The sequence below is a fragment of the Dioscorea cayenensis genome, chromosome 4 (assembly GCF_009730915.1).
Source record: "Dioscorea cayenensis subsp. rotundata cultivar TDr96_F1 chromosome 4, TDr96_F1_v2_PseudoChromosome.rev07_lg8_w22 25.fasta, whole genome shotgun sequence".
Taxonomy (NCBI): Eukaryota; Viridiplantae; Streptophyta; class Magnoliopsida; order Dioscoreales; family Dioscoreaceae; genus Dioscorea; species Dioscorea cayenensis.
The window spans coordinates 4,162,601-4,179,023 of record NC_052474.1 but is presented as its reverse complement, the minus strand read 5'-3'; the positions used below and the strand labels follow the sequence as shown (position 1 = coordinate 4,179,023).

The window sequence follows — 16,423 nt, the reverse complement described above, 5'->3', positions numbered from 1 at the left end:
TGTAATTTGTTGATTTTGATGTGTCAGCTTGATCGTAATCAAATACATTTTAGATGAGTTTATCCAAATTTTTATTGTGCATAAAGCTAATAAATTGTATATATGATTTTTGTTTTAAATATTGTAGTCAAATCATAAGTGCTTTTAAAGAATCTATTTCATTGTGATTATGCCATCCAAATAAAAACTTAAAAACTTTTTGTATTTAGTAGGCTGTCACCTTTTTCCTTTACTTTTCTGTAGATATCTTTCCATATAATTATTTTAAAAAGATGAAACTTCTACCATCCCATTCTCTTCTTAATTGTTTGTTTTGGAATATTATATTGTTACCATGTATGACTTCAGATCTAGTTATTTATTATAAAATTCTCAAAAATGTAAGAGATGTGTATGAATATAGTCTTATTTTTCATAATTATTACTAGAGATAGAAAGTTGGTATGACAAAGGAATATGAATTCTTTTTCAATAAAGGTAAAAAGACGAAGAAAGTGATGATTCTTAGGCTTGACCCGTTGTTAAACAAGATGGGATAAGCCCTCATTTTAGTGGGAGACAAGAAGTGAACCATCCAATGGATACATGATCTCACATCTCAATATCCCACCAATTTACTCAAAGGGGTTTGGAACAATCAAAAGAAACAAAATCAAAGTCACAAAGTCTAGATTTTATGGATTAGACCATAGAAAGAAGGTTTTTCTTTTTTTAAAATATATATATATATATATGTATATATATACACTCTCATCATTTCATATTAATAGTTATATTTAAAAAAATTATATTATTTTTCATCTTTTAAGAGTTCTATAGTCATTAGATATATATAATATATATTCCATTTTTACCTTCGGCTATAGGTGTATATATTAATAGGAATAAATAACTCTAGCAAAAATAAAAATATCTCATAATAAGTTTTTAATTAAATTTTAAAAATTTTAATGATAATCTTAATATTTGGCATAAAGCTCAAATATAAAAATTACTCCATGCAACGGAAGGAATATATATATATATATATACATGGATATTTATATTTCCAAAGCAAGGAGTGCCTTTACTTACATCATGGAGTGCGTAGATGCAACAGGTAATAATATCTATAAAAAACAATTTTATTAAATAATTTTTTTAAAAACTATTTCAAGATAGTAATGAATTTGGGATTTGGTGGTTCAAACTTATTTTGAATAAAAAATATCATATGAGGTCGACTTAATATGAATTAAAATAAAAATATAACATTAAGATTATTTATATATTTTCCCCCTAATTCCTCTAATGATAATGATTTTAAATATTTATTTAAATAGATGTCAAAGAGGGGAGTTATTAGTCCAACATGATGACAATTGAGAGTACAAAATAATCAAGTATATTGGGAAATTCATGCTAAATGTTTAATCAGAGAAGGATCCAATGGTTCTTGGTTTGGTGTCACATTTGTTCCTTTTTAAGGGAATAAAACATTCATGATAACAGACCATTTCATAGTACATAAGCAATTGATTATTATAGATATCTAATCATACTACTTTTTTTTTTGGCAACATTATTGATTATTCTCACACACATACCATTTTCTTGTGGAGCAGCAAATATTGAAAGTCATTGTCATGGCACAAGGTTTTTGCCCTTTTTAACCATACTTTTAATATATATAACTCTATCAAAACCATAAGTTTTTTCATATCAAGTTCAGGCTAATGTGAAAATACTCCGGAGGAATCATGCATTAATGTAAAAATAGTGCTTGTATATAAAACTATAGCACTCATATCATAATGTTAATGATAATCTAAAAAGTTCACATTACGTCCAAAATAAGTGTCTATTTTAAATTATCCAAATGATAATAATTTGGATTAAAACTTTCTGCTATAATTTTTGGATAATTTTATATTTACAATGTAATTTTTTTCGGGACAAAATTTCCTCAATTTTAATTAATCAAACTTAATTGCCCATTTGCCCTCATTTTTTTATTATCATATTAAATTTATATTTTATTACTTGTTGTATTTATATTTATTAATTATGTTGTAGTTGATATATATTAATTTTAGTATGTATTTTAATTATATTTCACTTAAAAATATTGTTTCTATTTTATGTAAGCTGAAAATTTTAGGTTTAGAGTATTTTAAAATTTTTATCACTTTACCATTATCAGGACCAACCAAACACAATAATGACCAGTAAGATGAATTCCTAGCCAAATGCAAGCATTGCAAATTATTGCAATATTCCAGCCATTCATTATCGTGGGAATTCATTATTGTGGTAAAACATTAAAGCCACGAAATCAATGGCATCAGTAAAAAAGAAATTATAAGTAGAACTATGTCTTAATTAGTGTTTTTACAACAATTATCAATCAGAAGTTGAGAATTAAATCAAACTAATCAACCTTGAAATCAACCTGATTCTTGTAAAAGGAGAAAAAATATATATAATAAATAATCTCCATTCTTTTAACAAAACCGAGTTGATTGCACACAGAAAATAATACAGTGCAAAGCAGTGGCAAATTTACAATTTTCAGTGGGGTGGGGGTGGTTGTTCCTTACTTCGTTTTGTATCTTTTGTTTTCCTTTAGTTTCATTCCACTCACTGTGGTTCGTTTTAGCGCCCTCTTTTTCATAGGGGGTTTGCATTTGTTTCATGTATCTTTTCCTTTTGTTTTTAATAGAAGTGATTTATCCACATTTTCAAAAAAAAAAAAATTTACAATTTTCGGTAACATTTTCCAGATGAACCAAAAGAGAAAGAACTACTCACAATACAAATTTCAACATTTCTGACAAATATTTGGACCATCTCCTACCCTGATTAACACTTATTAATACGACAAATATACAACGGTATAATCACAATATAATCAAATTTTATGACAGCAATTATATACACATATATCACAGAGACGACGGATACTTTCATACATCCTTGCCATGTTGGCTAACCAAATACTTCTTCATTGCAAATCGGGCACGCCTGATTCAGATAGAACATGAAGAATAATAATCGTTATTTGCGAACATAAATGCACTACTGTTTGAATTATAGAAGAAAATTGCTTTGGAAATTTCTGAGAATAAGAAGCCACATTTAAGAACAATTGGGACACACTATGAGAGGTATGCAGGAAAAGTGACATAAAATGGAAACTAAACTAGTTCTGCTGACAATTGTCGTATTACCAGAATGTAGAACCAAAACATCACAAATAAAGCAAGTTGAGTCAATGGAAGCTCTGGGAAATTCAGACAATAGTGAGATGGTTAACAAGTTGTTTAGGTGATTCAATGCAAACAAAGTAAGCAAATGTTTCGTGATTGCATACTTCGAACAGGTCTTCAGTATCCTGAGCTAAAACCCAGGTTGGAAGTTGATCACTTGGAATTTTGTTACTTAAAGGATGTAAATTCTCTCTTATCCTGTTATCCACCTAAATTATAACCTCAAATCCTAGGTGGCAAAATAGCAGACACAACATGACAAGCAAAAATAAGTATCTACAAACTAAATTTTTCAAATTAAAAATAGTACTGATTAAATCGGAATGACAAAAACTTGAGATATATGTTTGTACCTTGTTGATCTTTAGCCACCGAGAGACACAATGAGAATGGTAAATGTGCTGGCAGGGAAGAGTGATCAATTCATCTCTCTTCTTATATGCCAAACGACATATCACACATCTGCAATTTATGGAAAAGTCATCAATATTTTCAGTTTCTACAGCTAAGGCAAGAATTGCAAGTTATATCTGATAAATAGTATATGGGTCATGGTTGTCGTATGACCACCATGACAACATCCCAATTCAAGACAATGACAGCCAGATACTCCATATTTTAGGTTTTTCAAGAAGCAATACATGAGTGTTCTTCAAGGACACTGACATTTCAAAATTAACAAATTATATGAATCTGTCCCAAGTGATTAGCTAGAATGCAAACAAAAATTTAAAGACGCTTAAATGCATATCAGGCAACTTGAACACCGCAACAAAAAAATGTGTTGGCTTGAAAACAACCCTTGCACTTCTTCTCCCCATCTTCATGGTTCAATGCAGAATCTGGGTTGTGTTTTTCCAAATGGCAACCAATGCTGGCATATGGTTTTGCTTATAACCACCTTGACCTTCTTTCTGGCCTAATTCTATGTCCTATCCCTGTTTTATGGGGATCCTTCTCATTATAACCAAAAGAAAAATAACCCATACAATCAAAATGGCATTCTTTTTAAAAGTTTTAGCATAGCTAAAGAGAATGTAAAAGCATTTTCTAAAACCCTAGTATGTCTGCATCATTCTACCGATTTGGCTACATTCAATAATTAACCAATTAAGGATGAGATGCATGACAAGAATTTTTTTTAACAGTATCAAAAATAGAGACTTGGTAAACTACCAAATACAGTAGTCCCAAAAAACAAAATGCTGACATCATGAGAGATTTGCACATAAGACATACTCCTGTTTCTCTTTTCGTGAGAAGAAACCAGTTTTGTAAGTTGAAGATGGCAAGAATCCTATAAGCTCATCTGACAACCCTCTGCTCTCAGTACCTATGGCTTCACCTAGAGATTGCAATTCCTGAAAAAAAAAATGTTAGAACCTGATGTAAAAGATAGACAGAAAGGAATACATGCAAGCAATGAAACTATTTACAAAGACAGAGATGCATTTATCATTAGTGAACCGAATGCTACACATAAGCTCTTCCCTTTTCTAAAGAATTATTAGTTTTCGTGTTTCTACTATTTGTTTCTATTTTTGGGCCTTACAAGAAAAAAAAATTAATAAAAAATTAACAGAGATGAAATTGACAGTACTAGAGCTTCAGTAAATATGTGTTTACCCAAAAGTCACAAAATATGGCATTTAGGTACATCCAATAATACATGACAAGTATATATGCCTACAATCAATATATGCCCAAAACATGAAAAGCCTAAACTTCTACACCAAGCCCTTATTTTTAACTGAATTCAACCTCAAAATACTTATATCTTTATATTTCCAAAGTGTTGCATAAACAAACCTCATAGGTCATATTATCAGGGTCAACATCATCCTGCCTTTCGACCTGTGTATCCACAAGCATAATATACTTCAACATTAACAGAAGCACAATATAGAGAGCATGCATTAAGAAAGAAGAAGATGAACATAACCAGCACACCTGTTCTGATGCGTTTGAAGTATTTTGTCCACTAGCAGCAGATGAGGAAGAGTTGTTGGTGCTTATATCTTATTAGAATATCCACAGAAAAGATACCAGTTATTAAAATGTCATTACCAAATCGTTAACAGATCAAACTAGAATTTATTAACATGCAGCATTTTCCAGCTAATACTTTTGATTAGAAAGTTCACACTAGACCGAGAAATTCATGCATAAATTATTTCAAGTCTGACATAACATTCTGTATGATCTAAAAACATATATTCAGTCACACGAAACCACACAACCTGTTTACGCAAAAAAAGGTCCAGAGAAAAACAAGAGTATAAAGAAGGAAGTAAATTCAGCAATGCATCACAAGCAACAATGAAAAAGACAAAACAAAGCTAAAACATATAGAGCAATTCATTTTTACCAGATTCTGTCACAGTAATCCCACCAATGGAAAACCCAGCAATATCATCCTCCATCTCTTGCAATTCTCTAGCCAAAGCTTCATCCATGGCTAATTGTGCCTCAATATTCATTGTTCCAGAAGAACTCCCTTCTCCACTGCTTTGCCCATGGCCAGGATCTGATCTAGTATCACTACTAGATGAAGCTCTGGCCATATTAGCTTCTCTTTGAGAGGACTCATACACGGTTTCCTGCACAGAATCATATCAGAGACGAGAAACAATTCAATTGCTTTAAATCAGAATATCCAACGCATCCTTCAATGCAAAATTGGAACTTGGACACACCTGCTCCTGAAGAACCTCTGGAAGTGGCAAGAAATCCTCTTCAACAACACAAGAAACTGGGGCATTCATATAGTGAACATCCACTTGCTGCTGCTTTCCTCTGGTTTCCAATACCACATCCATCCTTACTCCCTAATCAAAATCCCATTCAAATTTACAGATTTCAACACAAACTAAACATTTAAGAATCAAAACAGTAACATCTGCAACAAAGAACAACCATGGCTATCAACATCACCTAATGTTTCACAGTTCTTCAACTCATATCAAAATGGAAAGATGAGCTGGAGGAGGAGCTTACCTAGGGTGCTGTGGACATGAAGGCTGAAGCCCTACTTCAATCTTGAGTCTTCTTGAGTCATTTGCTAAGTCAATTTGGAAATTAGGAAGAAATAATGCAAGTTGTTAGCTCATGTTCTTTTTGGAAGTGTATGGTGATGTTGGCATACAGCAAGGCCAAACTCTCAAGTGGCCCCTTCCCTTCCTTCCTTCCTTCCTTCTCATTTATTTATTTATTTATTTAATTTTTATATTTTTTTTTATAATGCGGATAAATCACCTCATTTTACAAACTAAATTTTCAATATCATAATGATAGTAAATCTCATTGTTAGGTATACTCAGTGTTTGTTATAAGCAAAGGTGGATTTGTTTAGTTGAAAGCATTTGTGCATGGATGATGTCTGGGAACTCTTTTAAAATAATATTATGGTTTTTTTTTTAAAAAAAAAATTGTTATAAAATATATTATTAAAAATTAGTTTAAAATGTTTGTAAATTTCCCCAATTTTTCATGACATGATATGTCTGATTTGGAAAGTGAAGGCTTACTGACAAGTTCAACAACAGTTTAACTGATGTGCTTAACTGATACTGAAATCATTTTTGATATAAACAATCCCAAGAACAAAAGAAAAGCACCTAAATCTGTGGATCTAAATTCATTGCTTTATAAATATCAAGAAGAGGCATAAAAACCATGACAGAATCTAGAACTGCTGAAATTGCCAGGAAAGTGCAAGCAAGATGAAGACAGTGGTTCAATAGAAAAAGAAATTTGGTTGTGATCCTTCGGTTCTTCTTCTCAATGTCAGCAGTTCAGATTTCACATCAAAGCTGAAAACAAAGTTTGGATTTATGTGAAAACACATGAAACACATCCACAGAATTACCACAAATTGCAGTGATTACTGCTCCTTTCTACTGTCATTTACATACATCAATCACACTTGGTACAGGAAAAGAAAAAAAAAATATATATATATATATATATATATATATATGAGAAGAAAAGTGACTATAATCTGAATGTTTATGAGGACAAGAAATACAAATTTGGACCTCATGATCAACAGTATTCATTGTAATTCCTTTAAAAAGAAGAACATATCCTAAAAGAATGACAAGATAAACAAAGAATGAAGAACATATGATGTTTGTTCCCTTCTTACATATGAAATAAAACAAAAAAGAAAAAGAAAAAAAAAGAAAAAATAGACACAATTAGACTCCTTGTAACACTACTGACAGCAACTGTGACTAATGGAAGCTTTTAGACGAGGGGTAAGCAGCCTTTGGAAGAAGAATAAGAAGAAGAAGAAGTCCTTTTGCTGAGCCTCAGCAACAAAAGAATTAAAGAATTAAATATATGAGATTATGTAAACTTTCATGTTTGTATTGAAGAAAGAATCAAGAGATGTAGAGAAAAGCAAACCAGAGAGTATAACCATCATCAACCTGGCTGTGAAGTAGAAGAGCTTCCTGCAATGTCCAATGGCGCCCATGCAGACACTGTGTACAGAGGCTGGTCCAACCACTTGAGAGTGAGGCCGGCGGCGTCGCCGTCATCTCCGGCATCCTCCTTGTCTATACTGTAATTCTCCGATGAGTACATCCTTAGCAGCATTCTACTCTGTAGTGTCTCCCTTTGTCCAAAACCAATACACCTATAACCACCATCCTCCAAGTACCTTCTCCATTTGGTAAACGTCTCATGCCTCTCCACTCTCTCACTCCCCTCACATGCAACTATGTTCCTGATCTTCCTAGCAAACATCTCCTCAATCTTGATCCTGGCTGGGCTATCTACTGGCAAACTGAAGTCCAGTGAATCAAAGATGGCAGCATAGTACTTGAAGGAGTTGGCAAACCTGGTCTCCCATCTCTGCTCATTGTGATCAGCTTCTTGCTCTCCAACAAGTAAAACAGCAGGGTTTGTGCTACGAATGAGACCCAACAAGTCCATCAAAGCTGCGCGATTCTCGTCATACAAGGCCTTGTGCAGCTGAAGAACACAGTTCACTGCAACAAACTCGCGTTCCTTGACATGCAACATCCAGAGCCTCACGTCTTCAAGTCTATCCACAACAGGATGAAACTCAAATGGAAGGTGCAACGCTTCTGCGAAACCTGCAAGCCTTGCACCAGTGTCTTGAAGATCTTGCTTAGATTCTCCAATGCCAGTGATTCTAACATGGCTGGGAGGATTAGGCCTGGAAGCCAAGCTCTGGAACAAGCCTGGCCATTGAAGTCCTTGTTTGATATCAAAGTCAATGATGTGAACTCGGTCCTTGCCTTCAAAGACTCTGAGCAGCCTCTCATTCAGTGTGAAATGGAGGAACTTTGGGATTGGGCTGACATGGTTGAGAAGCCGAAAGGCAGTGGCATCGTCTTCATCATCTACTAATTGGTCGGCGATTTCTCGCGGTGGGGCGATGAAGAAGATATGAGGCCAGAGCTTGGCTGCTCGCAATGCCAATGCCTCGGTGAAGTATGAGGCGAGCCGGTGAACCGGAGAGCCTGTCGGAGTGGCCAGCTCTCCAAGTCTAGCTAAGTAGTAGTTAATGGCAGTGTGATTACTACCACTGATAGCTTCCACGCAGTCCGTGAGCAAGCTGACGAGCTCAAAACTCTGCTGCTCTGTTTGGTTGTTCTCCGCCGCCGTCGCTGCTCTGGCGACGCCGCCAGAAGGGTTAGAAATTCTAGCACCATTGCCACTCTCATTCTCCGATGAATCATCATTGGGCTTCGGCGATGAACCATGAGTGTCCGACGAGGAACTCGAGTCCGGGTTCGACCTCTCTAGAGCTCCAGCTCCACTGGTACCCACTTCCATCTCCCCCACCATCTCCATTCCCAGAGCTCCCAGCAATGCATTCGTGGCATTTGGCACGAAGCAAACCTTCTCATCTCCGACGAAAGATGGCTCATTTATCGACCTCGGGAACCAAAACTCTTCTCCTCCTCCAGCGCCGCCGGCGCCGCCTCCGTAGACTAAACAAGCTTCACTCCCTAACGTTCTCTTCCTCTTGGATCTATCAAAGCATGTTGAATCCTCCGAAGAACTTCTATCATAACATCTCTTCAAGCTCTTTCCTCCTCTATCCCAGAACCCTTCATCTCCTTCTACTTCTCTTCTTGACTCCCATGATGTTGTTTGTGCTACAAGCGATGCTGAAGTTGGTGCTATACTACTCTGTCTAAACGAACAAGTGCTCCTGGTGTCGGCCGGCTTCTCTAGAGAAAGCGAAACTCTTGCTGATTCTTTGCGCGAGAAACTACAGGGGAGGTTGAACTGCTGGGCGCTCATCTTGTCTTGCAACTGGAAATGGCAGGCTTGGATCAACGGCGCTGTAGCAGCGTCGTCACTTCTCAGTCGATGCCTCTGCGTTAGCAGCGCCGATGAGCACCCTGCCAACATCCTCTACTCTCTTCCTTTCTCCTCCCTATCTTTGATCTTCTTCAAATCTCCCCACAAAATCAATCTATGTTTTTCTTTTCCTTTGTTTTAACTTAAAAAAATCATATGATTCATATAAACAAAATAATACATATAATATTTAAAAAAAAAAAAATTGGATTTTGAAAAGAATGCAAAGGTGGTGACTACTCTAGTTTTGTTTGAAAACACAAAGAATCATAGAAACAAAAGAATGAAAGAATGGAGAAAGAGAAGAGAAATGCATGGTTGATTTTCTTTTCTCATTTTAATCTTTTTTAGATTGAAAAGCATTACCGAGAAACGTTGCATTGCCAGAGCGCGAAGCCGTGCAATGCCCGCACGGTTTCGCCGGCTAAGAAAACATGAAAACTCCCCACAATGAAGATGAAACAACCACCATTTCTTTCCACTACCTCCATTACTGCTCAAACTAAGCAAACACCCAAGATTGTAACATCTCCTGTAGTTCACTAAATCATGATCTTTTTCTTTTTCTTTTTTTTTTTTTGAAAAAAAAAAAAACTCGGAAAAGAAGAAGAGAATGAGGAGGAGGCGGAGGAGGAGGAGGAGGAGGAGAGAGGGGGGACGGTGGGGTGCTGTTGCTGTTGCTATTGAGTTCACTCCAGGCCAAAACTCTCAGAGACTGGGAAAGCCATGGGGAAAACGCTGACTAATGAGAGTGGGGCCCACGCTCCGAATTTGGCAATGGATCAATTTCAACCGTTAGATGGGGATCGGATGGCGAGGAAATAGGGTCAATATGACCGTTGGGGGGATTTTGGTCTACATGACCGTTGGTGGTTGGTGTGAGGGAAGGAGGGTGTACGAGCCGTCCGGGCGGTAAGTGCACCGCCAGTGGAAGCTTCACCTCAAAGCCCTTGCACGTGAGATGCACGCGTCCCGTTGTTCGTTCCTTGTGACCGTTGGGTCTTTCATCCTCTAAATCCGCTGCTCTGTGTGGAACTCATTCTGCGATGCCACGTGTGTGCCTTTTCGGGCAGAGATGTACACGCGGCCGTTACTGATTGGTTGGAATGAAATTTTGGTGTTGGAGATGAGAGAGGTGATTTGGGTTAGAACTGGGGCCATGTTTTCTTGCTTTGGTGGCACGTGCGCGGGGAGTGGGAGGAGGTACCCCACATGGGAGAGCACCCGTGCTGAGTTGAATAGCTTCCCAGAAATACAAATTAGACGGCTCTCAAAGGCCAAGTATTATTGAGTTTTAAGATGATAAAATGAGGAAAGAATGCATCCCTAATAATGGATAAAATAATTGCTTTGTTTATTTCATTATTAATTATTATTATTATTATTATTATTATTACATATACCACTCGGACATAAGTGAATTTAAATAAATTTATTTTGAATTTTGCAATTTACTAAAATGTCCTCACTAGTTGTTTTTTTTTTTCACGAAATAGCAGACTTTTGATTAGAGATGGATAATTTCATAATTAAATAAGTTTTAGGGTTTCTTATCACATGTTAGGGAGCAGGTGTTCCATGAAATGCATTAAAAAAAGACATAATAATGCAACAGACTTGAAGATTATTCATTTTCAAGACTCTGAAAGTTCCATTATTTCTTTTGTTTTATTACACAGAAGAAACGCATTGAAGTTTTGTTTTCTTTAATGACTATCTTGTTATCAATATATTTGATATTTCCTTTCATTATTTGCTCATTCATTTTAAAAAAGCAGAATGCAATAAAATACCTGAAAGAAAATTGTTGAATTATATTCATGAATCGATATGACGTTCTACAGTAGGCTTCAAAATCATGATGTGCAAGTTACAAATTATTGAAGTGATGTCTTCCAAGATTTTTTTTTAAAAAACAAAATCGACAGACACCACCCATTAAAATATTGACAAACAGATATGATGATGTACTAATTACGGTGATTTATCGACCATTTAAAAATTTATTAATTTAATCAAATATCACATAAAATGATAAAAATATCAACATGTATGAGCTTACCAAATTTTCAGAAATTAAATAAAGCTAATAAATTCTCTACGTTATATAATTTTGGAGGAATCTACCGATCTTATCTAGACAATACCAAAAATAGTATTTGACCCCAAGAACAATAATAATTAAACATTACTGCTACTGTATATCATCATACAACTACAGTACTTCACACGTATAATTTCGACCATGCGGTTTAATAATCACTGTTTTGTAACAATATCACTAGGCTACCTTTGTCTGCATTCCAAGAAAGTACAAACAAGATGTAATTTAGATTTACAAATGATTTATATATTCCCTAGCTAATTTTCTTCAAAATATGGTTCCTTGAAGCTCAACCAAGATAACAATTGTTTGGATTTTATAAAGAAAACAAATAAAAGTAGAAGATGATAGTTAATAGCATCAAATCTTTGATCAATGAAATTGGCGTTTATAATTTTTATCTATAGATTTTTTTTTATTGTTTTATTTAAGATTTTATGATCTTCTCTATATTTTTTTAGTGATATTTTATATGACTCAATCTTGATGGTTAAGAACTATTTATCTATTATTGTCTTTTAAATTTTTCATCAAACTGACATACTAACTGTTGTGATAAAAAAAATGGGCAGGACAATATAAGTTAAAATTCAATGTTAATTTGCTCTTATGTGATGTTAGATAAATATTATTGTTTAAAAGAATTAAGCATCATAATGTACATTGTGTAAATATATATATAAATATTAGTTAGACCACACCGAGCATGACTTTAGTGTTGAAATTAAACACTCTAGATTAATGAATTATCTCCATTCGATGTGCATTGTATTTATAAAAATCAAGAACCAAGGAGAACATCATTTACTTAGTAATATACAAAACAAAATAATCAACTAATATATATATATATATATATATATATAACAAAAGCTAGATGAGATAATATTATGAAAAAATTGGATACTTCAAAATTTTTATTTTACTTCCAATTTTCTTTTATTTGTTAATGTTACTCAACGGTTAATTTTTTATTCAATTGATTACAACCAAAAGTTACAAATGTTAGATAAGAGTGTGAAAACGAAACTAACTTATATTAACTGTAACAATAAATATTTACTAGAGCTAACTAAGAGAGCAAAAAGTGAGCTAATCTGAGTCAGAAGAGTTTTTTAATAGTTTGTTATCATATGACAATAGAACATAAGCATTAAAACTACTTACACTTGATAAATTGAAGCTTGCTATCAATATAAATGGTATAGTTAATTAGTTATCAAGGTTTTGGCACTTAACAATAACTTAGATTAGAAAGCAAAAAACTATTAAAGTTTACCATAAAATTTAATTATATCGAAACAACTATATTATTTATTTATTTATGAATTACTAGCAAGTCAGAGATGGTAAATATATAAAAATTATTTTTTTTCAAATAAGAGTTTTGCTCCCTATAATTTAACATATGAATGCACATTTGTAATTACTTTTATATTATATCAAAAACTCAAAAGAATGAAAATAAAAAATAAAAAATAAAAATCTCCCAACCAAATTATCAAAATACTCACTTTTTTAATTGTATATCTCAAATGAAATTATAAAAATGGGTTATGAAATTATGACAAATTTTTTTCCTTCAAGTCTTCGTTCATCTTCAAAACTATTAATTTTCTATCAATTTCTAAAGTAAATATACCAAAATTGCTTGTTAATATATATAAATGAAACATTGTCTTTCCAACCTACAGTGAGATTAATCCTGAATTTAAAAAGAAAGCAACGAGTTTGGTGTAATCATATTTAATAGAAAGGTGGGGAAAACCAAAATTAAAAATTTAATAGGTTGAAACCAATAATATTGTTTTTTCATAATTTGCAAAATATAAATGTTGAAGTACTATAGTCGGAGATTCACCAACCTATTTGTTTGTTAATATAAGTTTTTTTTCTTCTTGTTGATAATACGTGGATAAACCACCTCGAATACATATATTTCTTATTATTACACCTCAATAATGTGTTAAGAGAGAGTTGAACTTTCAATCTTCTGTATGGAAGTTAAGTGTTTTAATTATTTAGTTTTTTTCTATAGTGGTTTGATATAATTTTTTATTTTTAACATATGAAGTGTCTTATATTGAGTGAAATGTGTTAGTGCAACCGCACTATTTATTGGCATGATTTGACACCTAGACCAAGTGACGTGGCAAATAAGGTGACAAAGCATAATTGATGATGTGGCAAGCATGGTGACATGGCAAGGAGACTTGGAGTGCAAGGCAAACATCTTGAAGATCTTGATAGAGCTATTTTTAGTAAGTCTCTAACATGGAGCCAAATATCTCGAAGATCATGGGTGAAGTCTATCTTAAAGATCTTGGTGGAGTTATTTTTTTAGCAATGCATTACATTTGAAGACAAGATCATATCAAGATCATATTTAGATGATTTGATTGAAGACTAAATATGGTGGAGCTTAATTAAGGAAAAGATCTATTCATGGTGTGAATGAAGATTAATTGAAGATATGACTTGAAGAATCATTGAAGTCTATTAACTAGAAGATTTGAGGACCAAACTTGGGTGAATTGAAGATCAAGTTTGGAGAATCTTTCGAAGACCAAATTTAGGTGGATTGAAGACTAAGTTTGGCAAGTTTCATGGAAGACGACAGGGACGCTGCGCCTTGCGAGGGGACTCGCGTGATGAGGAGTCGAGGAGGTAGGCTAGTCTGCCGGCATCGGGATCGGGAGATTTGGGTCGCATCGACTCGGACTAAGCATGACCGGGAGGTTGATGGGTCTTGAGGTCGTCGCAACGTAACCGTAACTCGATCAAGTCGTCGATCAGTACCATGTTGCAATTCATGTTACAACAGGAGTCTGCACATGCTAATTTCTCGAGTGTTTTTAAATTAGTAGCGCTGGAGATTCTAAAAAGAGTATGATGCTATATTTGGGGACGTTGAGGCGTCTATATAAGCTCACCTTGCTCGTAGATTGTAGGGTGTGACTCTTGAGTGACTCTTTGAGGAGAGTGTGTGAGCAGCAAACAATCTAGAGAGGATAGTGATCTTCATTGTTGAGAGTGTGAGTGACAAGTGTTTGTACTCATCTATTTTTACCTCTTTTAGTGGATTGTTTATCTCCCGGGCTCGTCCCCCGGGACGTAGGCAGTGGGACGCCAAACCCAGGTTATCAACGCTGTGTGTCTCCTCTGTGTTTGTTTGTGTGCTTTTTCTTTATTGGTTTGTGTGAGACTTCTATGAGTGATTAAGTGTTACTTAATACCCACAAACCACACCGGAGGAACTAACAAAATGAAATTTGAGTATTTTTTAATCATGAATTACACTAAATAGTTAGTGTAATTCATTATTCAAATCATGATTGATTCACAATATAAAGCAGATTAGAAGTGAATATTTATTACTTTATATAGTTGATAAAAAAAGTGTGAAGTAAAAAATATGAAAAAAAACAACTACTACCCTACAGTACGGTAGGCAGTTTTTTTTAAAAAGAAAAAACTTAAGCATTTATTTAACTAAATTCAGCAATAAGTACATACATGAGAAAATGAGCGGAGTAGAAAATCACTCCACTTGGTCTGTGGTGCCATCTATTGTATTTGTTAATACATGAGTAGAAATATTAACAGACCATCTTACAAACTAGATGTTGATGTTTTTTAAAAAAAGAGGAGTGCTTTGCAGTCGGTCAAGATAATAGCAAGAATAGAGCTTGATGGAAAAGCATTATTGGGCATTCTCTTCATTAAGTTCAACGAGTCTGATTCTATCACCGGATCATCAAAACCTACATGTTATTTACGCATATTTAAAAAAAATAAAAAAAAATCACGAGGAAATCAATGCAAACTAAACAAAAAATTTACAATTTATAATCATAAGATGAAATGAACTGTGTGCATCTCATAATAATATGACATAATCATATTCAATCAAATTAGCTTTATTATACATATGGCTGATAAATTTTTTGACAATACAAATTTTTTTTAAAATAAACAAATAACCGACGTCCTTGACTGATGATCCACGTTTTGCAATTGTTTTTTGGATGGCATAAGTTCCTCCAATTTGTATTTTTTTATTGATCTTTTGTTTGGCTCCAATTATCGACTATGTGATATTTTGTTTTATTTGACTCATAAACAATATCTTTTGTTTGTTCATTTATAGCCATTTCAATTTTTTAACAAGTTGTGATTAATCTATTTTTTGTATATATATATATATATATATATATATCCCAAGAGATTTATGCTCCATCCAAAGAAAACACACATGTGCATTTTATTTTTTTCAAATAAATAAATTACATTTATTAGCTTAAAAAAATTGCATAATAAGGAAAGGACACACTCTATTAATATAAAATTTTTAATTTTTAATTTTTTTCAAAAAAATATATTGAAAACTTCACCTGTGATCACAAAAAAGAGTTGATCGACTTTTTATGTTTTTTTAGAGAACGTTTCCCTAATTAGTAAAAAGTCAAGGCGAAGTTGTATTTTCATCCAAATTGAAATTATAAAGTTTTTAATAAGTGACGGAACAAGAACTCGTTGGTAGAAGCAAAAGTCAAAACGTAAAAAATTCTTATCCAATAAAATAATTATCTCTAAATAAAAATTTTTCAATAATATAATCATAATCTAAATACACATATAAAAAAACAACATGACCTATTATTATAATGCTAGATGCGCCAAGTATATTTATAACTATGAGAAAGTAACTGTACTTATTTACGAC

General features: G+C 33.6%; 2 protein-coding genes across 4 annotated transcripts; both read right to left on the bottom strand.

Annotated features, from left to right (window-relative positions):
• Positions 1 to 2,763: 2,763 nt before the first annotated feature.
• Positions 2,764 to 6,402, bottom strand: LOC120259413 (E3 ubiquitin ligase BIG BROTHER-related-like). 3 transcript variants are annotated; one of them, XM_039267007.1, is made up of 8 exons: positions 6,246 to 6,402; positions 5,945 to 6,076; positions 5,617 to 5,848; positions 5,199 to 5,266; positions 5,058 to 5,102; positions 4,488 to 4,609; positions 3,602 to 3,710; positions 2,764 to 3,003 (listed from the first exon to the last, which is right to left on the bottom strand). In XM_039267007.1, the coding sequence occupies exons 2-8, from the start codon at positions 6,065 to 6,067 to the stop codon at positions 2,968 to 2,970; spliced, it is 735 nt and encodes a 244-aa protein (XP_039122941.1). In that variant the 5' UTR covers positions 6,068 to 6,076; positions 6,246 to 6,402; the 3' UTR covers positions 2,764 to 2,967. The 3 variants fall into 3 exon arrangements, with proteins under 3 accessions (XP_039122941.1, XP_039122943.1, XP_039122942.1); XM_039267009.1 differs by having other exon boundaries at positions 5,945 to 6,147; positions 6,246 to 6,389; XM_039267008.1 differs by having other exon boundaries at positions 6,183 to 6,248.
• Positions 6,403 to 7,286: 884 nt separating this feature from the next.
• On the bottom strand, positions 7,287 to 9,727 carry LOC120257953 (protein DWARF AND LOW-TILLERING). Its single transcript, XM_039265261.1, has one exon. It carries the CDS (start codon positions 9,642 to 9,644, stop codon positions 7,677 to 7,679), a length of 1,968 nt encoding a protein of 655 aa, XP_039121195.1. The 5' UTR covers positions 9,645 to 9,727; the 3' UTR covers positions 7,287 to 7,676.
• Positions 9,728 to 16,423: the final 6,696 nt, after the last annotated feature.